Genomic DNA, 23,564 nt, shown 5'->3' on the forward strand with positions numbered 1-23,564 from the left:
TGGAATTTTGAATAAGGACAAATGCTGAACTTGCTTCTTTCAACGCCCCAGAAATCAGGTCATCGTACTCTGGGGATTGGTTGACTTTTATTCACTAAGTTTAACAATAAAGCATATTTCTTCTGCAGCCCTCTACTTGTACTGCAAGGTTTTCTGTGTCTTTTTCAGTTTCTTGTTAGCCTCATCCCTAACTTTTCCTTTCCTTACGAATGCCTTTGGGCTTCCTTTACTAAAATTCTAAGATAATCATAACCCTCAGCCTTAATAGACCTTTGACAAAATTTCTGGCAGCTGCAATATTTAGTTTCAAGCTTATGTAAAATGGAAGCTCCCAGTATAATCTTTTTTTTTTTTCGAATAATCAGAAGTGTAGATGGTACTTATCTAAAATATATAAACAAAAAATGTTATTACTACATAATCTTAATTCAAATTTTGTAGCTCACATTTCCAGCATCTTTTTTCAATATAATACCCAATTCAATCTGTTCACAGTAATGCAGGTTTACAATGAAATCAGAGCGGCAATGCGGCACAAATGCATTATTTGATCAATTCAGATGAGAACATCCTGATAACCATAATCTAACCATTTTGGCGGTCGCAAGAACGACAACTGAGTTTTCAAACGTATTTTTATTCAGAAAATAACTTCAGTTTACAGGCTCTCACAACACGTCTGGCCACAACGGTGGTCAGCACTGAACTGCCGCGCGAAAGAAAAACCGCGCAAAAACAAGCAGCCCCCGAGTCACGTGACCGCGGCTTCCGAATGCCGGGATCGATACCTGCGTGCGCCAGCAGGCGCCGCTACATGCCCCCCCCCCCCCACCGAGAATCCGCGATACAGAAACACACAGGTAACCAGACGGTTCGACTGGAACGTGTAGTCCGAGGTCGCGGGGTGAGCGTAACAGTAGGGGCCGTCAAAACTGAACCAGAGGGAGGCGACGAACGAGAACGAGGGACGGGCGTAACAGAGGGGACTGGTGGAACATAACCGGGGGTAAGAGATGCAGAGGGTGGCAAACCGGCCGGTGGATGTCCACTACGCCGCGGAGTGGCCACCGGGATATCCTCGTCAACGTGTGCTGGCTTAAGGCGGCTCACGGAGACAAACTCCTCCTTGCCACCCATATCCAACATAGACGTCGAGGTGCCAGTCCTTAACATCCTGTACAGGCCTTCGTACACCCGCTGTAACAGCGAGCGGTGAGCATTCCTAGGAATGAAAACATAAGCAGAATCCCGTAACATAGTAGGCACATGCACCGCAGACGACCCGCGCCGGGAAGTGGGAACCGGGACCAAAGCGCGCGCCCGCTCGCGATGGTCAGCCAACACTGCCGAAGCCAGGACCTTCTGATCCCGGGGGACGGGCAGGAAATCCCCAGGTATCCTCAAAACCGAGCCGTAAACCAGCTCGGCTGAAGAGGCGTTGAGGACCTCCTTAGGCGTGGTTCTGATGTGTAGGAGAACCCAGGGCAACTGGTCGACCTAAGGTGAGCCGAGCCTTCAAAGCCAATTATAGGTGCCTGTGGAAACGCTCAATCAAACTGTTGGACTCTGGATGATACGCTGTGGTCTGGTGCAGCTTCGCACCGTACAGCTGCGCCATACACTCCACAGGGAGGACGTGAACTGGGCCCCTCGATCAGTAGTAATATCTGAAGGGACCACGAAACGAGCGATCCAATGGGAGACGATAGCCTGTGCACAAGCCTCAGCGGAGGTATCAGTTAACGGTATTGCCTTCGTCCACCTGGTAAACCTGTCCACCATGGTCAGTAGGTGAGCAGCCCCATGCGAACACGGCAAGGGACCTACCAGGTCGACATGGATGTGCAGGAACCTGCCGTCTGGAACAGCGAAATCCTGCACGGGCGGTCGCACATGCCTCTGCACCTTGGAAGTCTGGAAGACAGGGGATACAAGAGCAGGCTTCCGCAACCCATGCCAGAAGAACTTGGCCGCGACCAGCGCAGAGGTGGCACAAATGGACGGGTGAGCTCAGCTGTGGATGGTGTTGAAAATCTGACGCCTCCAGGCAATCGGGACAATTGGGCGGGCTTTGCCCGTGGAGACATCACAAAGGACCCGCACGCCAGCGGCGTCGTAGGGCACCTTGGCCAACTTAAGGGCAGCCGTAAACCTCCACACCGGCATCTACCTGTTGGGCAGCGGCCAGCTCCTCACAATCCACACCTAGGCTTAAAGCGGAAACCTCTGGGGCTGCCGGACGGGACAGCGCGTCAGCCACAATGTTCAGCTTCCCCGCCACATGCCGAATATCAGATGTGAATTCGGATATGTAGGCGAGGTGCCTCTGCTGCCTGGCGGACCCGGGATCGGACACCTTGATCAAAGCAAACGCGAGTGGCTTGTGGTCCGTGAATGCAGTGAACGCGCGCCCCTCCAGGAAATAGCGTAAATGGCGGATCGCTAGGTAGAGCGCGAGGAGTTCCCAATCGAAAGCGCTGTACTTAACCTCGGGGGCTCGCAGCTGCCTGCTGAAAAATGGCAGCGGCACCCAGCGGCTACCTACTCGTTGTTCGAGGACAGCACCCACCGTGACGTCAGATGCGTCCAGGGTGAGGTCCGCTAGGGCTGACGCCCTAGGGTGCACTAGGTAGGGTGTACTAGCATAGTGGCGTTGGCCAATGCGGTCTTAGCCCCCTCGAAAGCAGTCTCAGCCTCCTTGGACCAGACCAGGTCCTTAGGCTTACCGGCCACACACTGGAACAACGGCCGCATGATGGCGGTTGCTGACAGGACGAATCAGTGGTAGAAATTGACCATTCCGATAAATTCTTGCAGGCCCTTGACGGATCGCGGCCTCGGGAAGCAACGGATAATGTCGACCTTCTTGGGCAGCGGCTGTGCGCTGTGGCAGGTAATGCTGTGACCTAAAAAGGAAATGGAACGCAAACCGAACTGGCACTTCGCAGGGTTGATCACCAACCCGTGTTTGCGCAGCCTTTCGAAAAGCAGGCGGAGGTGCCTAACGTGCTCTGCCTGTGAGCCGCTGGCCACCAGAATATCATCCAGGTAGATGAATATGAATGGCAAACCCCAACCAACGTGATTCATTAGCCTTTGGAACGCCTGAGCAGTGTTCTTCAGGCCAAAATGCATTCTTAGCCATTCGAAAAGGCTAAAAGGGGTGATGGTGGCCCTTAGGGACGTCGTCGAGATGGACCGGAATTTGATTATACCCGCAAATGAGGTCGACCTTCGAGAAAATTGTTGCGCCCTCCAGATGAGCCGAGAAATCCTGGATGTTCGGGACTGGGTACCGATGTGCCGTGGTTACGGCGTTAAGCCGCCTGTGATCACCGCAAGGTCTCCAACCCCCGTAAGCTTTGGGTAACATGTGCAGCGAGGAAGCCCAAGGGCTTTCCGACTGCCGGACAATCCCCATGTCCTCCATAAGCTGGAACTCGTCTCGTGCGATGCGCAGTTTATCAGGCGGGAGGCGGCGCGCACGGGCGTGAACCGGTGGGCCCTCGGTGGGAATGTGGTGGACCACGCCATATGTTGAGCAACCCTGGGAAATCGGTGAGCAGGGCTGCGAAAGTTTGCTGGATCTCAGCTACCTTGTCGAGTTGTTGTAGGGGCGTGGATAGATTACGTGGCTTGGCAGAGCACAGGTCCGACACAGGGTCCGACAGCTTGTTGCATACATTCACAACCATTTATATAAAAATGTTATCCCTCAGGTTCCCATTAAATCTTCGCCCCCTCATCTTAAACCTATGTTCCCTGGTTCTCGATTCCCCCACTCTGGACAAGAGACTGCATTTACCCGATCTATTCCTCTCACAATTCTGTACACTTCTAAGATCACCCCTCAACCTCCTGCACGCTAAGGAATAAAGGCTGAGCCTACTCAACCTTTCCCTATAGCCCAGTCCATCGAGTCCTGGCAACATCCTGGTGAATCTTCTCCAGGCAACACTGTGGCGCCACAGTAGATTTGTTGCTTTGCAGCACCAGAGACATTGGGTTCGATCCTAACTTCGGGTGTTGTCTGTACGGAATTTTACCTTCTCCCTGTGACCTGCGTGGGTTTTTTTCCAGGAGCTCCGGTTTCCTCCGACACTCCAAAGATGTACAGCATTGTAGGTTAATGTGCCTGGTAAAATTGTAAACTGTTCCTACTGTGTGTGGGAATCGCCGGTCGGTGCGGACCCGGTGGACAGCATTTCCGTGCTGTATCTCCAAACTAGACTAAAACTAAACTGAACCTTTCAAGCTTGACAACATCTTTCCTAAAACATGGTGACCAAACCTGAACATAATACTCAAAATGTGGCCTTATCAATGTCTTATATAACTGTCTTATATAACCTGCCATTCACTGTGTACACTTCATATTGGACTTCGTAAAATACAACACCTCACATTTCTCTGTATTAAATTCCATCAACCATTCCTCAGCCCACCTGCCCTACCAATCAAAATCTGGCTGTAATCCTTGACCATCAAAAATATCACCCACTTTAGTATCATCTGCAAACTTGCTAATCATGTCATGTACATTCTCATCTAAGTCATTGATATAGATGACAAGCAGCAATGAGCACTGCACAGAACCCCTAGGCACGCCACTATTCACAGGACTCCTGTCCAAAAACAATTCTTCTACCATTACCTTCTGCTTCCTTCCATGAAGCCAATGTTGTATCTGTTCAGCTATCTCTCCTTGGATCCCACGCGTTCTAATCTTCTATAGCAGCCTACCATGAGGAACCTTGTCAAATGCCTTGCTGAAATCCATACATACAACGTCTACAGCTCTGCCCTCAACAACATTTTTGGTCGCATCTTCAAGAAACTCAAACAGATTCATGAGACATGACATCCCACGTACATAACCATGCTGAATTTCCTTAATCAACCCTTGTCCTTCTAAATTCATGTATATCTTATCCCGCAAAATACTCTTCAGCAAGTGTCAAGAAGAGAGAGGTGCAGTCCAGATAATCGTAGGAGTTAATGGGTTTATTGTAGCTGTTAATTGATAGTCTGTCCCCTGTGATGGAGACAGAAAGATCAAGAAAAGGAGCGAGGTGTCAGAGGTAGTCTTAATGAATTTGAGGGCAGGATGATAGCTAGTGGTAGATCTAATGAAATTAATGAGTTGTGCACGGGGGCAGTGGGCAGCCCCATTGCAGTCATCGATGTAGTGGAGAAAGAGTTTAAGGGATAGTGCCAGTGTACGTTTGGAACAAGGACAGTGCTGACGTAACCAATAAAAAAGCAGGCACAGCTGGGACCCTTGCAAGTGCCCATGGCTACACATTTAATTTAACGAAAGCAACAGGAATCAAAAGAGAAGTGTTGAGGGTGGGGACAAGTTCTGACAGGCAAAACAGAGTGTTAGCAGAGAAATATTAATTTGGTGGAGACTTTCTTGGTGGGGGATGGATGTGTAAAAGAATTAGACGTTCAAGGTAAAGATGAGGCAATGAGATCCTATAAATTGAAAGTTATCAAAGAGTTGAAGGGTGTGGGATGTGACTTGGATGTAGGGATATTGGATTGCATTGTTATGGTACCTCTCAGCTATTCAGGATGTTCAGAAATACTTTACCCACCAACATAATTGTTAAGTCCAATCTTTGCTGCTCTGTAGATAGTCCTGCAAACAGTGTGCACGATAAAAATTGCCAGATACACCACAATTGTACAAGAACGGAAAGTTGCAATTGATCGTTTCAAACTTGTTCCGCCATTCAAATTAGATGCTGGCAATTCTGCACCTCAGTTAATTTTGGGCAGTGTAAAGAACATCCAAGATATCTTCATAATTTATCCCTGGAATCATTCTAGTTAATTTGTACTTTACTACTCCAAGCCCAGCAATGTGATCATGCCTATTTGAAAAATCAAACACTGCAGATGCTGGAAATCCGAAATCAAAACTGAAAACATCAGGAACATATTGAATGGTGGTGCCATTGAGTGCAGCAGCATCACCAGCAGTTGTCCATCCTTTCATCCTTTTTTGTAATTCTTAGTCTGTTTGTTTTTGGAGGTTTTTAATCTTTTTTAAGTGGGGGGTGGGTGAAACCATTTTCTCAGTCACTTCCTGGTCAAGAATGCGTCTTTTCTCTGAGCCGCATCTTCGCCACTCCCTCGCGGCCTACCATATGGATTGGCGCGGCCTTTCCTGTCGGAAACAGGCCAGAGCTTCAGCAGCAGCGCAGCACTGAATTACCATCGTGGAGTGGGCGATGCCTTACCGGGATCGGCGTATTGGAGCTAAAAGACGTCCTGCTGACTTTCACACCGTGGAGCTGTGGTCTGTGGAGCTTCCAGCCGTGGGCGGCGCTTACTTTTAACATTGCGGAGGCCTGGGATCTTTCGCCGTGGATCGCCAGCATTGAATCTCCGCCCAGCTCGGCCTGTGGACTTCGGAAGCCGTGGTCTCCGGTAGGAAGCGGCCGATTCGGAACTCCAGGCCGCTGAGAGTGTTCTTCCGTTCCGACGTCAGAGTTCCGTCATTCCGGCGAGAGGGCCTGAAACATCGGGCCGTCGTTGCAGTGACCTCAATAGGTCCCGACCACGGGTGTACAAGAGGAAAATGACTGAACTTCCGTTGATTCCGCTGTGGGGGATGTTTATGTTAAATTCTATAGTGTTGTGTTTATTTTATTTGTGTGGCTGCATGGTAACTCAAATTTCACTGCACCAATTGGTGTATGTGACAATAAATGCAACTTGAACCGTAACTTGAACACTGCAGGTCGGCCAGCATCTGTGATACAAAGAGCATCTTGGACAATGCAGCTCCCTCCCTCCATGACACTGGTCAACCTGAGGAGCACCTTCAGCAGCAGACTGGTTCCACCAAGATACAGCACAGAACACCACAGGAGATCCTTTTACCCCATGATTATAAAACTGTACAACTCCTCCCCCTTAAATCGTGGGGTAGACTGACTGACCCCCCCCCCCCCCCCCCCCCCCCCCCCCTCAATCTTTGCACATGCCCAATCCTGGACTTTCCACTCGTTAATTTAATTTCATCTTTTTGATTAATTTCATGTTTAATGGATCTTGGTGCGTTTTATGACTGTTGGCAGACCAGTTTCCCTCCTGGGATAATTAAAGTTCTATCGTATCAAATTGTATCGTATCATAACATTTCAAGTTGTAACACCTTTGTCCGATGCTGCCAAAATTGTTCTGCATTTCCAGTACGGGCCATTCCTGGGTTACACAAGAATGTGTAATTTCTGAGAACTGTCCAAGAGGTGATGTCTCCATCAGAAACAATTAATTTCTATAGTCACCCAACATCTTATCACTCTACATAACACTTGCTATTATTCTTTAATTCCATTGATCATTCAATGACAATACCTTCAACTGAACTTCCAATTTTTCCACTTTTGTAATTCCTCATTTCTACTAATGAAACCAGACAGCTTTGAGAAAAGACTTTTCACCTCTAATAATATCAAACCTGATTAACCCTTTTCTTCATGAGGCTATTAACAACTGGTATACATGAACATTTAGTTTATGAAAGGCAATGAGGACAAGACTTAAGCAAAAATGTGCCAACTAACTCCTTAAAAGTGAACTTTAATGGGAGCCTTCAATAGATAAAGTTACTTAATAGAAACGGGAAATAGCAGATGTTGGTTTGCAAAAAAAGACAGAAAGCACCTGTGCTCTATCAACAGCAGAGACCCAGAGTTCCTGATTGCCTGCCACTCTGACCTTTCTATCTTTGTCTTCTTCACTGTTACAAGGCCAATACCAGCTGAAGAAACAACACCATTCTGTCTGGTCATGTTACATCTTTCCAGAGTACATATCAAACTCTCTAAATTTAGGTAACTCATTCTTTCTTTCTTTCTTCCTGTAACACAATGGACAAATTTTGTTCGACACCATTTTGGGTCCGATTTTCTTCATCTTCGGGTTCGCCAACTACATCACCATTATTGGACGAATTACAGATGACGATGAGCGGAGCATAGGAGGGCGATCAACTGACTGACCAAATGGTTCAAGAACAACAAACAACCCTACTCTCAATGTCAGCAAGACCAAGGAACTGATTGTGAACTGAGGAAGAGGAAGTAAGAGGATCCACAAATCTGTCTTCATCGGTGGGACGGTGATAGAGAGTCAAAACCTTCAAATTCCTGGGCATGCATATCTCTGAAGATCTGTCCTGGACCCAGAATATTGATGCAATCATAAAGAAACCCCATCAACTCTACTTTCTTAGAAGATGGAGGAGAATAGGTATGTCAACAAATACTCTCGAACCTCTAGTTATACGGGAGAGAGCACATTGACTGATTGCATCATGGCCTGGTTCAGCAACTCAAACGCCCAGGAATTGAGATGATTGCAAAAAATGGTGAACATTGCCCAGTCCATCAAGGGATCTTCAAAGTGGCTGCCTCAAATAGTCAGCCAGCATCATCGGAGACCCACACCACCTTGGTCATGCTCTCACTTCACTCCTAAAAGATGGTACATAAGCCTGAAAACTGTAATGTCCAGATTCAGGAGCAGCTTCTTCCCTACAACCATCAGGCTCTTAAGCACTACGACCTCCAAATAGGCTCCAAACTATCTAGACTCGGGGACATTATTTTTAATTTTGCACTATTATCGTTTATTTATTTATCTGTTTTTTATATGTATGTACTGGACTTTTTTTGTGTAGGAAAGAACTGCAGATGCTGATTTAAACCGAAGATAGACAAAATACTGTATGTAACTCAGCAGGACAGGCAGTATCTCCACAGAGAAGGAATGGGTGACATTTCGGGTGGAAACTCTTCTTCCGACTGAAAGTCACGGGGAAGGGAAACTAGACATTTAGACGATGATGTAGAGAGATATAGAAATGAATGAAAGATATTCAAAAAAGTAACAATGATAAAGAAAACAGGCTATTTATTGTTAGCTGTTTCTAGGTTGTAAGCTGCCCAAGCAAAATATGAGATGCTGTTCCTCCAATTTGCGTTTAGCTCTCTCTGATAATGGAGGAGGCCTAGGACAGAAAGGTTAATGTTGGAATGGAAAGGTAAATTAAAGTGTTTAGCAACCAGGAGATCAGGTTGGTCCAGGCTGACTGAGCGAAGGCATTCAGTGAAACGATCGCCCAGTCAACGTTTGGTCTCGCCGATGTATAAGAAACCACATCTTGAACAACGGACTCACCGATGTATAATTGTTTATTATGGGTTTTACAGAGTATTATGTTTACAAATCTGTTGTACTGTTGCAAGTAAGTAGTTTGTTGTTCTGTTTCGGGACATACAACAATAAAACACTCTTGACTTTCAGTATATTCTGGCATGCAGAGCTTGTCCCACAACCTTGCAACACGCAGACATTTCTATTCTCCATGGCCTTTGTAGACCAGTGAGGTGCTGAATTGTTTATTAACTTTATTTGCTTGGTTTTGCTGCGTTGTTCGTACTCGTGTTTTATGTTTTTTAATTTATTGTTTGGATTTTTGTATGTAATTTATGCGCCTCGGGTTAGTTATATGTTCTGTTGTTCTGCCTGTTTTATGATGTCTTGCTTGTTTTCTTTTTTCTGTACAGCACTTTGGTCAGCTTTGGTTGTTTTTAAGGTGCTTAACAAATAAAGTTATTATTATTATTATTATTATTATTACACAAAGAAGCATAATGCTTCCCAATGCTATTTTAACCGATTTGATCTCACTTTTTCAGAAATATACCTTTTACTCTACCCATTCTCCCACCAACTTATCCATTTCTGAAAACTAACCAATTTCTCTCTTTTGCATAAGAAAGAGCTGCAGATGCTGGTTAAAATCGAAGGTGGACACAAAATGCTGGAGTAACTCAGCGGGACAGGCAGCATCTCTGGAGAGAAGGATTGGGCGACGTTACAGGTCAGAAGAAGGTTCTCAACCCAAAACATCGCCCATTCCTTCTCTCCAGAGATGCTACCTGTCCCGTTGAGTTACTCCAGCATTTTGTCTACCTTCTCTCTTTTGCAGTTCTAATCAAGGCTTTTGGACCTAAATATTACCGGTTTATCTAGCCAGGGGTGTCAAACTCATTTTAGGTCACGGGGCCGATGGTAGTTTGACACCCTTGATCTAGCCATTGATGCTACCAGACCGAGTGTTTCTAGCAATTTCTGTCATTATTATGAAAAACAGTTTAACTTATATTTTTCATGAATCGGCTTCACACAATGTGTCAATAGCTAAAGTGCTTCTACTTGACCACAGACTTTTTTGATCAAAATGTGGCCAATCGCAACCAACTCATCCACCTTAACCAGCAGTGGAATTCCTCCATCACTGAAGTTTACAAAGCATAACATAAAGGATCAGAATCTTGCATGTAAACGATTAAGAATAGGCTAAGTGCTTAGACACCAACCTCCCAAACTCCTCCTTCAAAGTAAACCTTTTACACCATTGCCTCAATTTCCTAAGATAGAAAACTGGGCAAAAGAGCAAAATTTAAGAATGGCTTTCTTTGAACCAGTGTTCATGTAATTTAAAGAGCCTCTGTTAAAAGTTAATTTATCAAGGGTAAAATTCTTCACTGACTGCAACATATATATCCGCAAGAGGAAAATATTTGCTGATCTGATGCACAGCTGAACCAAAATACAGATAGTTTTGTTATACATAATTTTTGTGCTCTTAAGAAACATTGTGTTATAGAAAATATTGTTATAAAATCAATTGTGTCAAAGAGAGAAAGAGGGTTAGGGGCGAGAGAGTTTTCAACATTTAATAACAAGGTTATTATTTCCCAACAGGATTTTCAAAAATGAAAATGTTTTCAATATCATAAGTTTATTTTACTTTGGTTAACAGGATATTATTGCACCAGTATCAAAACAAGCAATTGCTTGTCAATTTCAATAACCACCAGCTAAAGTAGCCATGCTCTTGAGACATTGATGTCTGATTACTGTGATTCTATGAAAACAGATTCTCCCCCTATGCAGTTTAAATTCAAGTTTCTTTGTTCTGTTTGTCACTTTCCAAAGTAACTTTCAAGTGGTTCTCTAGTTTCCAATCAAACTTGCATTACACCCAATTCAGCCATTCAATACAAGTCATGTTCTCTAATTCATGACTTGCATTACATTCAATTCATGCTATGGAAACACATGTTATAGCTGAACTATCTGTACATACTGCAGCCACTGAACTGGTCAGCAGCTGTGAATTCTATGGCAAGATGTTCAGCTCTTGACATTGTAAATCCTTCTGTAAGGCATGTCAAGTGTTTGTTGAAATATTTCTATTTTTAAATCAGAAATGTATACCTCCAACAGTCAAAAATCTTAACATATCAAGACAAAAAATCCACTTTAGTAATCAGTGTTAGTTCTTTAAAAAACAAGCTTCTGATGCCTAAACAGAATAGGTCGGATTGTAGGTATTCAACTGTGCAAAGACACATTCAAGAATAATTCAGTTCAAACTAGTAATCACAAAAGTAGAAATATATGTTATATACACACCTAGCAACAGGAAATCATGGCTGATTTATCCCTCTCTAATATAGTTGCATTAAGGCCAACAAAGCATCATAACCAACCAGTCGGTAAATCAACCTGAAGACTGGGCCAAACTAGAGTTCTTCCTTGCTTATATGAATTGGCTACTGGGTCTAAACATTTCAACATTTTGTCCTTTCAGTTTTGCTCGTGCAAGTGGTTTTCATTCTAGCCTCCTAGTATATTACATTTTTAAAAGTTGATAACAATTATGAAAAATTTAAGAATGGAAGGCAGAAGGCAAATGTTTTTGCTTAGTTTCACCTTTCTGACATTCTCTAGTTTTTCTGCTCTGCTGTCTTGTAAAATAGGGAGGAGACTCCTTTTGCACTTAGTCACTTCCTTTACCAAATTTAATTCTCCTCAAAAAATCTCAATGAACAATCGTTTTATCATTTCCCGTCTAACTCATTACAAAAAAACTACTCACTGAATCATTCTACCTCATTGAACCAAAAATCATATGATCACAAGCAACATAACTCAATCTGCAGGCTTTAAAACAATATTAAGAAATGCAAATATTTAAATAGAATATTTATTCCTTATAAGGCTAAAACGACATAATTTGTACAATGTTTTAAGTCAGTATCAAGAAAATAATGAATCATAGTGGAATTTAGAATGATCGCATCTTCTTCAGTCACAATAGTCCTTTTCCTTTTCAAAATCAACTTCCTTTTGGTAACCTTTCTGAATATCAGTCAAAAGTCACATGCAGAGTTACCTGGAAGATAGCAATATTTAGTCAAAAACTGCCCAATGAAAATAATAAAAAGAATTGAGTAATTATACCAGAAATAAAATAAAAAGAAAGCACCAACTACACAGCACTACTACTTAGGGAAGATTTAACAAAGCATATTACTCACTTATACAATGTGACCTTCCTTTATATTCTGCAGCCAAAAGTGGGGGGGGAAAGCTACTTACAGTTGAAGCTACAATGTTAATGCCTTTCTGCTGTCCCTTTGTCAAATTTCAATGAAATGAATAAACTTAGTTCTGAATGTAGATTTATTACTTCAGTTTTAATTTCAAGTTTCCAAAATAAATGATTTTTTCTTTAAACCAACATTAGCATCATAAGATAGATTCTTGATTAGTACAGGTGTCAGAGGCTATGGGGTGAAGGCAGGGAAATTGGGTTAGGAGGGAGAGAGAGAGATCAGCCATGGCCTAATTCTACTCCTATTCCATATGATAAGAGGAAACACCCAGCATTTATGGTACACGCAATGTAGTTATGAATCCCATAGATCCAGATCAAACAGTCGCGTTTTAGATGTCATTTCTCTGTGCAGCAAGTTGGTCATGGACGATGGCTGCCCGCAAGGCAGTGAGGTAATGTGGGTTGCAATAACTATATTGGTGTACAGATTTTACCTGCTTCCTTTCCACTTTTCCCAAGTCACTAATACAATCTCCATTTTGCCACAGTTTGCATTCTTCACCCTCTCTTTACCATTCTCATTTACAGCCGTTCTAGATCATACCTCTTTTGTTTTTTCACATCATTTACTTCTACTATGCATACTCATCACTGCCCATCAGAACCTCTTCACTTGGAACCTCCTCATTTTGCCTACCTTCATTTCCTGGCTCTGAACTGGTTATAGAAATGATTTTTTTTTTAAATCTCTCCACACTTCCTATTCCACAAGCTAATTGTTTTTCAACGTTATTTTGTAATGTCATATAGCTTTATGGGCATGGATGTTCAATGGAGGCAATGCACCTTAATATAAGAGTACTGAAAAAATAAACATGAACTGACACATTAACTATTTTTGCCCCCACAGATGCCATCTGAGGTATTGAATATTTCCAGCATTTATATGGTTCAGGCAAGGGGCTCTTAGGACTAACAGCCAAAGTTTAAGGATGTGTGTCCAGGTCAGCTCGACATGTAAAGGGTTAAAGATAATTTCATACACAACCTCCTCAGAGTTTTAAGGCAAGGTCAAGATATTACATTTCTCAGAGTATTCACATATTTTTGTGCATCCCGGAGGCCAACATCTAATGCAATCCACTTAAACCAATTTACCATGACAAAGATGTTTTAAGGTTGTTCATTCATGAAAATAATGCAATATTTTAAGTAATGTATTTTGTGATAACATCACAATGCAAATAAATTACATTTATTCTCGTTAACACAATGTTTTGAGATGATAAATTAATACACAAGATGCTTGCCATGTTTAAGACTGAATGGGTAGGTTTATTAAAATGATGTAATTGTTTTGAGGTGGGGGATATTAGGTGGTGGAAGGCATGGAGAATGTGACAAGTACTAGCCTGAAGAAAAGTACCATAGTTGGATGGATATCTTAAATATTTAAATAAAATGGACATCAATGGCAATCCCAACATTCATTAGCCATCCCTAAATATACTAAACTAAGTGTGCAGTTAAAAGTGCACCACATTATTGTTGTGGATCTGGAATCACAGAAACCAGACCTGCTATGGACAGCCAATTTCCTTAACCAACATGCATTAGTAAACCAGGTTGTATACTGTACTGCCAAAGGTGGGATGTGGTGGATCTAAAACACATCCTGCAGCTACCTAGAAGAAATAAATAAAGCAGTAAAAACCTTCAAAAAGATTATGAAAATACAAATGCTAGGAATATCAAAATTAACCAATTGTTTTTAATTGCCTAAGCAAAAATTAGTCTTGGGAGTCATACGAGCAACCTGACAATTCATCAACAATGAAAATGAAATGGAATGGATGGAATGGAATACTTTGTGTCACATGTGACAAGGCACAGTGAAATTCTTTGAGAGAATACAAAAAGGAAGAAACATCAAATATGTTTCATCAAACCTCACAGAAGGATACCTGCCATTTAGTCCCTCACGGCAGGCTAAATTGAACAATAATAATAATAATAATAATAATACATTTTATTGTCATTGCACATAGGTGCAACGAGAATTGGTATGCAGCTTCCATCCGATATAGTCATAACTTAAACAACTAATAAAATTTAGATACCCCGAGAAACTGATTTATATAAAAAAAAAACAATAAAACAGTTTAAAGTGCAAATATGTCTGTGCCGGATCGATGTGCGTGAATACAGTTCATGGGGGTGGGGGGCACTCAGCAGGGCCGGTTCAGAGCAGCGATAGCTCTGGGGATGAAGCTGTTCCTGAGCCTGGAGGTGCGGGCGTAGAAGGCCTTGTAACGTCTGCCGGAAGGTAGGAGTTCAAACAGACGATTACAAGGGTGTGAGGAGTCTTTGTGGATGCTGACGGCCTTCCTGAGGCACCGTGTGTATGTAGTAGATGCCCTCCAAGGCTGGATGCTGTGTCCCAATAATCTACTGCGCCCTGTGGACGATGCGCTGAAGAGCTCTCCTCTCCGCCTCCGTGCAGCAAAGATACCACAGAGATGCCATGTGTTAGTATCCTCTATGATCCTCTAGGGGCGCTACACTGCAGCAGCTTCTGTCTACAGCCTGTCTGTCATTTCTATCTTTTTTTTTTAATTTTCAGTTAGTCCAAAGTCTGTTTTTGGGGGAAACTTTAACTTTTCTATGTGGGGGAGGGGGGCAGGGTAAGGGGAAAACCGTCTCCCAGTCTCTTCCTGGCGGGGACGCGACTATTTCTCCGAGCCGCGTCCTCGCTCCCCACCTCGTGGCCTACCAGCTGGATCGGAGCGGCCTTTCCTGCCAGGGACCGGGAACCGGACCGGGGCTGCTACAGCGGCAGCGCAGCGCTGGAGTCACCACGGAGCGGGCGATGCATACCTGGGTCGCCGGTTGGAGCTCCAGAGCGTTGGGCCGTTGCTCCAACATCGTGGAGCTCTGGTGCGGAGAGCTTCCAACGCGGGCGGCGCTGAACAACATCGCGGAGTCCTGGGGCGCCTTGCAGAGGGTCTACAGCAGCAGTCTCCGCCCGGATTTTGGAAGCCGCCGACTCCGGTAGGATGGGGCCGACTCCGTGTCCACGCCGCTGAGGACGTCCCGCAGCCCCAACGTCGGACTTGTATCACCCCAGCGAGCGGTCCTGGACATCAGGCCGCCCGTAGCTGCAACTGCGGAGGGCACAGGGAAGCCCTGACCACGGGGAACAGTGGAGGAAGAGACTGACTTTGGTGCCTTCGGGAAACTTTGATTCTGCTGTGTGGGGATGTTTTATGTTAAATTCTATAGTGTGTTGTGTTCTTTATTTTTATTGTATGGCTGTATGGGAATTTCATTTCACTGTGCCATCTGGCACATGTGACAATTAAATGTATCTTGTAAATCTTGTAATATAAATCTTGTAGTATGCTCTCTGTGGTGCTGCGGTAGAAGGCAGCTGTTGGGGCAGACCAGTCTTTTCAATGTTCTTAGGAAGAACAGTCGTTGCTGTGCCTTCTTGACCAGCACAGCAGTGTTGGTGGACCATGTGAGGTCCCCCGAAATGTGTGTGCCCAGAAACCTAAACCTGGACACTCTCTCCACACTATCCCCGTAGATAGAGATTGGGGCGTGTTCCCCATTTTGTGACCTCCTGAAGTCGATAATCAGCTCCTTGGTCTTGGAGGTGTTTAGTGACAAGTTGTTACGTGAGCACCATTCCGCCAGGTTCTGCACCTCCGCTCTGTAATTTGTTTCATCACCGTTGGTGATCAGCCCGATCACCGTTGTTTCGCCTGCGAACTTGACAATAGTGTTGGTGTCGAATGCAGGAACACAGTCGTGTGTGAAGAGGGAGTAGAGCATGGGGCTCAGTACACAGCCCTGTGGTGTGCCGGTGCTCAGAGTGAAAGTGGAGGACAGGTGCAGGCCCAGTCTCACTGCCTGCGATCGCTCCGTCAGGAAATTCAGGATCCAGTCGTCTATCGGTGAGCTGAGGCCTAACTAGTGAAGTTTGGTGGTGAGCTTGGTGGGGATGACCATGTTTAAGGCAGAGCTATAGTTTATGAAGAGCATCCTCACGTATGTGCCCCGTCTTTCCAGGTGAGGACAGTGTGAAGAGCCAGAGATGGCATCCTCTGTAGATTGATTTGCCCGGTATGCAAATTGATGAGAGTCCAGTGAGGCAGGGATGCTGGATTTGATGCGAGATAGGACCAGCCTTTCAAAGCACTTCATGGGTATTGGAGGCAAGGCAACCGGACGGTAGTCGTTCAGGTTGGTGACCTTTTCGGCACCAGCACTATGGTAGCTGTCTTCAGGCACTTGGGGACCGTTGCCAGAGCTAGAGACAGGTTAAAGATCCTCGTGAATACCTCAGCCAGCTGTACAGCACAGTCCTTTAGTACTCTTCCTTGGACTCCGTCCGGGCCTGCAGCCTTGCGTGGATTGATCCTACGCAGAGCGCACTGTACCTCCTGAGTGCTCAGTGTTAAGACCTGTCCCTCCGCCATGGCCGGGGTTATTCCACTCCTGGTGGTGTTGCCAGTTTCAAAGCGGGCAAATAAGGTGTTTAGTTCGTTGGCCAGTGTGATATCACTGTGGGGGCAGGCGGGGCTGCTCTTGGAGTCAGTGATGTCCCCGACACCCTGCCACATGCTTCTGGTGTCCGCAGTATTGAAGTGGTCTTCCACCCTTTGCCTGTGGATGTCTTTGGCCTTTTTTATACTTTTGTTCAGGATTGACCTGGCAGCATTGTATGCAGACATGTCACTGGATTTAAAGGCATTGTTGCGTGCCCTCAGCAGATTCTGTACCTCCTTGTTCATCCACGGTTTCAGGTTTGGGAACATCTTTATTTTCTTGTCCACTATATGACAGACTCCACACAGCAGTTGATGTAGGAGAGCACAGTGGATGTGTACTCCAAGTCTACCTCTGTACCACTGGGTAGCCTGTTGTGCAAACAGGTCCCTCGGTGCGATCAAAGCAGTCCTGGAGTTGTAGGGTGGCGTCCTCGGCCCATATTTTGACCGTCCTTATTGCAGGTTTGGTCCATGGAAGTATACGTATCAAAATTAACATAAATAATAATGAAGAAAATAACAGCTCATTGGAGTCCAATGCCACTGGGTCAGAGAGCTTCTAACGCATGTTTCTAAAGGAAAAGATAAGAACTTCGCTGGTGCCCGTCAGTTAGGCCTTGACGTCTTCATTCAGAAACTAGAAATGGAAAATTACTTATTTAGGGTGGAGCTTGGGAGGTGAGGCTACCTAGGAATTGTAGCCCAGTTCACCTAACATTTATTGCAGGTCTACAATCTTTAATGAATGACTGAACATCTTAAATATTTTCAGCTGAACAAACAGTTAACATGGATTTATATGAACAGATCGTGACTGGTCACTCAAGAATTTTTTTTCCTCCTGAGATGACTCCAACGGCACAGGGGAATGTGCGTGGAAGTTATTTACATCTATTTCTAGCAGATATTTGACGAGATCCATGGTAGAGAGCATTCGCAGAGGTTGAAGTTCATGGAACTGAAGTTAATTCATCAACTTTCCTGGGATACTTACTGGATGAGCAACAGAAGACGGAATCAAAATAATGTACAAATACCTACTTGGCAAGGTATGGGTGCAAGCGAGTTCGGTATTCCAAACGCGCCCAGCTCATTCATCACAAGCGAGAAACACTCTCAGCAGCCGTGCCGCGGCATGTACACAGACCCGCGCCTCATCCGCAGCCAGGATAGATCTCAGGTCTCCGGCGCCACAATCGCTGCCGAACCGCCACTGGACCATCCCCGTCCCCTTCCGAATACCCCCCCCCCCCCCCCCCCCCCCCCCGTCCGGCGTCGGCCAGAGAAGCCGGGAGTCAGACGGATGCGGCGGCGCCCCCAGGCAGTGCAGAGAAGCAGCGCTAAATCCAGCTCAACTCTGCCTGACCCGCCAGGTTAACCTACAGCCCTGCCTGAACATACAGGAATGATGGCTCAGGCTTACAGCCAGAGCGGAGAAGCAGCGCTAACTCCACGGCTCCGGGCTGGTGTCCCGTCAGTCCAGGCAGGGCTATAGGTTAACCCGGCGGGACAGGCAGTTTTGAGCTGGTTTTAGCGCTGCTTCTCCGCGCTGGCTGTGGGTCTGGGGGCGCCGCTCCCGTCTGACTCCTGACGTCTCTCGCACCCCCCGGATGGGAGGGGGGGGCGGAGCACGGGAGGGGACAGGGATGGTCCAGTGGCGATTTGGCAGCGCTACAGACCCGGGTTCAGATGGACCCGGACCCATGAACGCTGCAGATGAGGCGCAGGTCCGTCTCCATGCCACAACACGGCTCCGAGAGTTTTTATCGCTTGTGCCTTTTGACAAATCCCATGATTCCTTGCGTTTTTCGGAATACGAACTCGCTTATTGGTCACCCACAAGGATCTTTATAACTACTCAGTGCTTAACAATGACTCCTTCCTTCACTCTGAAATGGCAGGTCAATTACTGACCATCTGTTAATGCTAGGCAAAAACAATATCCCTCAATATCAGCAAAAGCTAGTTATTGACTTCATAAAATGAGGTGGTGTACATGCCCCAGTCAGAATAATTGATGCAGAAGGAGATGGTTGAGAGCTTCAGATTCTTGGGCATACAACAATTTGTCATGGATCAACCACTTTAAATCTATGGCTAAGAAAGCATATCAATATCCTCCTAAGATGAGCAAGGAAGTTTGGCATATCTCCAATAACTTACCAACTTCTACAAATGCATCACAGAAAGTATTCTATCAGAATGCATCACAGCTTGGTTTTCAACAGCTCTGCCCAAGACTGCAAAAAAATTCTGAGTTGTGGATGTAACCCAGTCCACAACCCAAACCACCCTCCCTCATATCGACCCCAATTACACTTCACATTGCCTCAGCAAAGCAGCCAACGTAATCAAGGATGATTTTCATCTCGGTCATTACCTCTTTTCCCCTCTCTCGTCGGGCAGAAGATACAAAAGCTCCAAAGCACATAACGCCAGCATTTTCTCTGCTGTAATCACACTACTGAACAGTCTTCCCATATGCTTGCACTTTTTTTTCCCCATAGTAAAGATAAGGGAGTGGGGGCTTGGAAACCAGAAGTCATTTAAATATTGATCTCAGACTTATATGGGTGTCCTAGTATAACAAATGCAAAGTTAGCTTGCAGTTACAGCAAGTAATTAGGGTTTAGATTAAGGGATGCTCAGCTTTCTTGACAAAGGGAATAGGTATACAAGTTTTGCTGCAATTAATCATGGCAAATAGGACATGGTTATGGTCTTTAATGAAGAATACTATTTTGTTTGCATCAATACAACGAGGGCTCACTCGATTGATTCCTGGGATGAGAAGTCTGCATCAAGAGGAAAAAAATAACATTCAGAACTTAGAAGCACGAGATATGATCTCATTGAATCATACAGATATTCTTGCAGGAGCTTGACAAGAAAGATGGTGATTCAGAGGCAAAGTATGGGGGACAGTCTTTGGGTAAAATAGACTTAATACTGTGGTAAAGAGCAATAAGAGTGCTCAATCTCATCACTCACTCCACTCCACCACCGACCCGACCCGCTCCCTCCCTCCCAACCAAGGTTGTGAAATTGTGAATTCTCTACCCTAAAGACCCGTTATCATCAAAGCTAAAATACACACTTTTGACTGGGAGGGGAATTAGGCAAATAATGGAGTTGACATTTACTTTAAGAGTGCATTTATGGATAAAACTTTCTCTTTCCTCCAATACCAATTCATCTGCTAAAGGTTTCCAGCATTTTGTTTTGAATTTCATGATTTTCAACATTTGCAGCTTATTTTTTTATTTTCAAGCCAACTGTTTTTGTCTTATGCTTTCTATGAAACACATTTCTAAATTTAGTAAAAAATAAATTCCAAGGTTTTGCAATTCTTCACACTAACTTGTTCAGAAATTATAAAATCTAAACAGTTCCTTTAGAAAATTGATTCTTGACGAGTTAAAAATGTTCCAAGTTTAAAAGTTGTCTTTTTGATGAGCATTTTACTGACAAATGTTATCATCTCACACATATGAAGTTGCGCAAGATTCAAATATTTCAATAGAAAAACAAAAATATACAACTTCCATTCAATCTCCACTAAATAGAAAACAAACATTTTCATCTGTAAATATTTTATTTTGGTTTTTTTCACAACTAACCACAATACCAATCTCTGCGAGCAGGTGGGAGAGTTCATTTCAATAAACTTGCAGGAGCAAGTCCAAAACAGTCGTTCTTCCGATTAAAAAAAAATACACATATTCCTTTCTATAATAGATGACAACTTTAGGTGAATCTATAACATAATGAAAAATTGAACCATTTGCCTACAAGCTAACCAATATTCACTTCTGTCTCTCTGCTGTTTTTACTAGGGCATGACTGTAATAATTATTGAAAATATTGTAAATTATGGTTTCAACATGACACACAAATCTTATGACTTGACATGGAACTTCACAGATTCAAGACCTCAAGATGATATTGCTATTCAGACATCAGGTATCCATCATCTTAAGAAATCTTCTTTCAGAACAAAATGCAATATAGAAAGTAGTAGAAACCCCTCAAAATGCTCAGATTTAATTATCCTGCTGTATTCTGTTAATGTTAAAATCCAAATCTACCATGTTTCTAACCTTAATTATCACACGGTTCCCATTTTCTCACAACAAAACATTCTTCTTTAATAATAGCTGTCCTATATACATATAAGTTATAGGACAGCTATTATTAATGGTCAACATGTCCCAGCTACACAATGCCCGCCTTTGGCCCAAATCCCTCCAAATCTGTCCCAGTAATTGATAGTAAGGCATTGTTGTCCTCCATAATTTCCAAATCCAAAGTAGATGCCCTCTTCCCCCTTGCAGTAAACATGTCATATGCATTTACTTGTCCCATCCTCTTGATCACTATATCTTCAATCCAAATTTTCTCATTCTTCCATTTCCTGCTTATCCCCTCAACATAATTTTTAATTTCCTCCTCGTTCATTCCACCAATTTACTTCCTATTCGCCTGTTCTCCTTTCAGATCATTTGATTTTCAGTTTACATTCCTCCTCTCCTAATTCACCAATATTTCACCATATCAATCATAGACAGAGTCAGAGTGATACAGCGTGGAAATTGTCAACATGTCCCAGCTACACAATGCCCGCCTTTGGCCCAGATCCCTCTAAATCTGTCTTATCCATTTACCTGTCTGTTTCTTAAATGTTGAGATAGTCCCTGTCTCAACTACCTCCTCTGGCAGCTTGTCCCATACACCCACCACCCTTTGTGTGAATCCTAACTATAGCAGTAAGCTCTTCCAATGTTTTAACTGAATGGTTCAGTCGACTTCACTAATGAATTACGTCAGAAGATTACAGTCTAAATTCCCTCTCCGTAGAAAGTTTCCACATTTCTGTCAAACCGACAATAAGGTTATGAAAGGCTTGAGATTCCTTGTACTAAGGAGATAAAGGAAGCGCTCCTCCTCGATATCAAAAAGTGCACATACGCACCGAGTGAAATGGAGACAAGCACAGTCTGGCTGCTTGTTGATATTATCTAAATGTTCTTAGGATTTAACGTCATCATTATCCATTGAAAGATAAACCCAAAGTTACCTAATTTTCCCACTCTCACACGTCCCTTTCGTTTACCACATGACAATCCCCTTCTGTATCCCCCTCCTTCCCTTGTCCGTGTTCCCCATCCTCTTCAATTCTGTCTTCCTCTGCCTTCTTCCATTTTCTCTGTTCCCATCTGTCCCTTCTTTAACCTCGCCCATTCTTCCCTATCACTCATCTACCCAGCCTTTCCGCCGTCTCCTCAGGTTCCCCTGAGCATCCTCGCCACCCTTTCTGTCAGCCTCGCAAGCCCCCCCTTCGACTCCTTGTCTCATCGCCTCCCCCTCCATTCACACTCTCTCATCTCGCCTCTTGCATCCTTCCGCATGCCGCCGTCCCCTCTGTGTACCGCGGATGGAGGCAGTCGCCCACGGTCACTGGGCCTGCCCGGGCCGGACGCCTTTCGCAGTCACTCACTCACTCACCAGATCGGAAAAAGGCGGCGATGTCGGCGTCTCCGGCCGCGTCCTCCGCCCCCTCTGCGCAGCTCATGGCGATGGCGGCGGCCTCCTCCTCCCTCTCCCTCTTCCTCCTGCTCCTGCTCGGACTGTCAGCCCGGTTACAATCCTCCCGTGAAACGTGGATCCCGATCCGGTGCCTGACCCTGGCCGGCAGCCGCCACCAAGCGGAGAAGGAAGGAGGGAGGGAGGGAGCGAGCAGCGATCGCCCCCACCTCTACCAGCTCTCCTCCATCTTGGAACCAACCGTGAGTCACCGTCCGGGAAACATCGGGAAACATCGGCAACTTCCGGCACTCCAGCAGCTCGCGCTCTCGCTCGCGCTCGCCAAGGTCAGCGTTCGTTCCGTCAGCAGGAGGAGCGAGTCGGGCAGCGGCCGCACAGCCACAGCCACAGCCTGTAGCAGCAGAAGCACAGGACACACCAAGCCCAGCAGCGCACTGATTTACCTTCTCTCAGTATTGGGCAAAGATGCACATTCTCGCAGGTGAATGACATGCAGAGACTGAAATGACATCACGTCAACAATAACCGATTTCAATCAAATGAATTGTAAACAAAAAGTGAAACAACATGCACCGATTGAAATAATCACAGGAACCAACGTCACTCATATATTGTAAACGGAAAGACAAATTCTGCAGGTTATTGTGCTGGAATTACAAATAATTTGCGAAGTGACGTATTCCGAAAACGTAAAACTACGGATTATAATCCCATAAAGCAAAGGAATATATTGACAGGAAAAGATGGAAACACACATCGATGATGAACTGGGTATACTTGTTTTCGCAGTAGCCTAAGGTTTTTTTATGCACAAAACAGTCTGAGCTGACTGTAAGTAGGTTTCAGTGCCGGGCAGATTAGTTTTAAAGGGGACGCTGATATTGCCTTGTGTATTGTGCCAGTAGACCCGGAAGATTTCTTTTGAGACTGCACTGATACGTGGAGAAGCCCGTTGAATGTCGTCGTAATGTTTTTTGTGAGATCAAGAAAAGCTATATAGGTGATCGTTCGTGGTGTTCGCCGATATCTCA

The 23,564-nt window shown here is 44.6% G+C and overlaps 1 protein-coding gene across 4 annotated transcripts in view; it reads right to left on the reverse strand.

The window, feature by feature from the left end:
- The window catches only part of LOC129711306 (triple functional domain protein), a 333,015-nt gene extending 310,253 nt beyond the window's left edge, over window positions 1-22,762 (reverse strand). For all 4 annotated transcript variants that reach the window (XM_055658878.1, XM_055658886.1, XM_055658868.1 and 1 more), the window contains exon 1: window positions 22,495-22,762. In XM_055658878.1, coding sequence (XP_055514853.1) covers window positions 22,495-22,561 — 67 coding nt within the window. In that variant the 5' untranslated portion in view covers window positions 22,562-22,762. The remainder of the gene's footprint in view (window positions 1-22,494) is intronic.
- Between the last annotated feature and the right edge of the window lie 802 nt (window positions 22,763-23,564).

This window comes from Leucoraja erinacea, chromosome 2 (genome assembly GCF_028641065.1).
Source record: "Leucoraja erinacea ecotype New England chromosome 2, Leri_hhj_1, whole genome shotgun sequence".
Taxonomy (NCBI): domain Eukaryota; kingdom Metazoa; phylum Chordata; class Chondrichthyes; order Rajiformes; family Rajidae; genus Leucoraja; species Leucoraja erinaceus.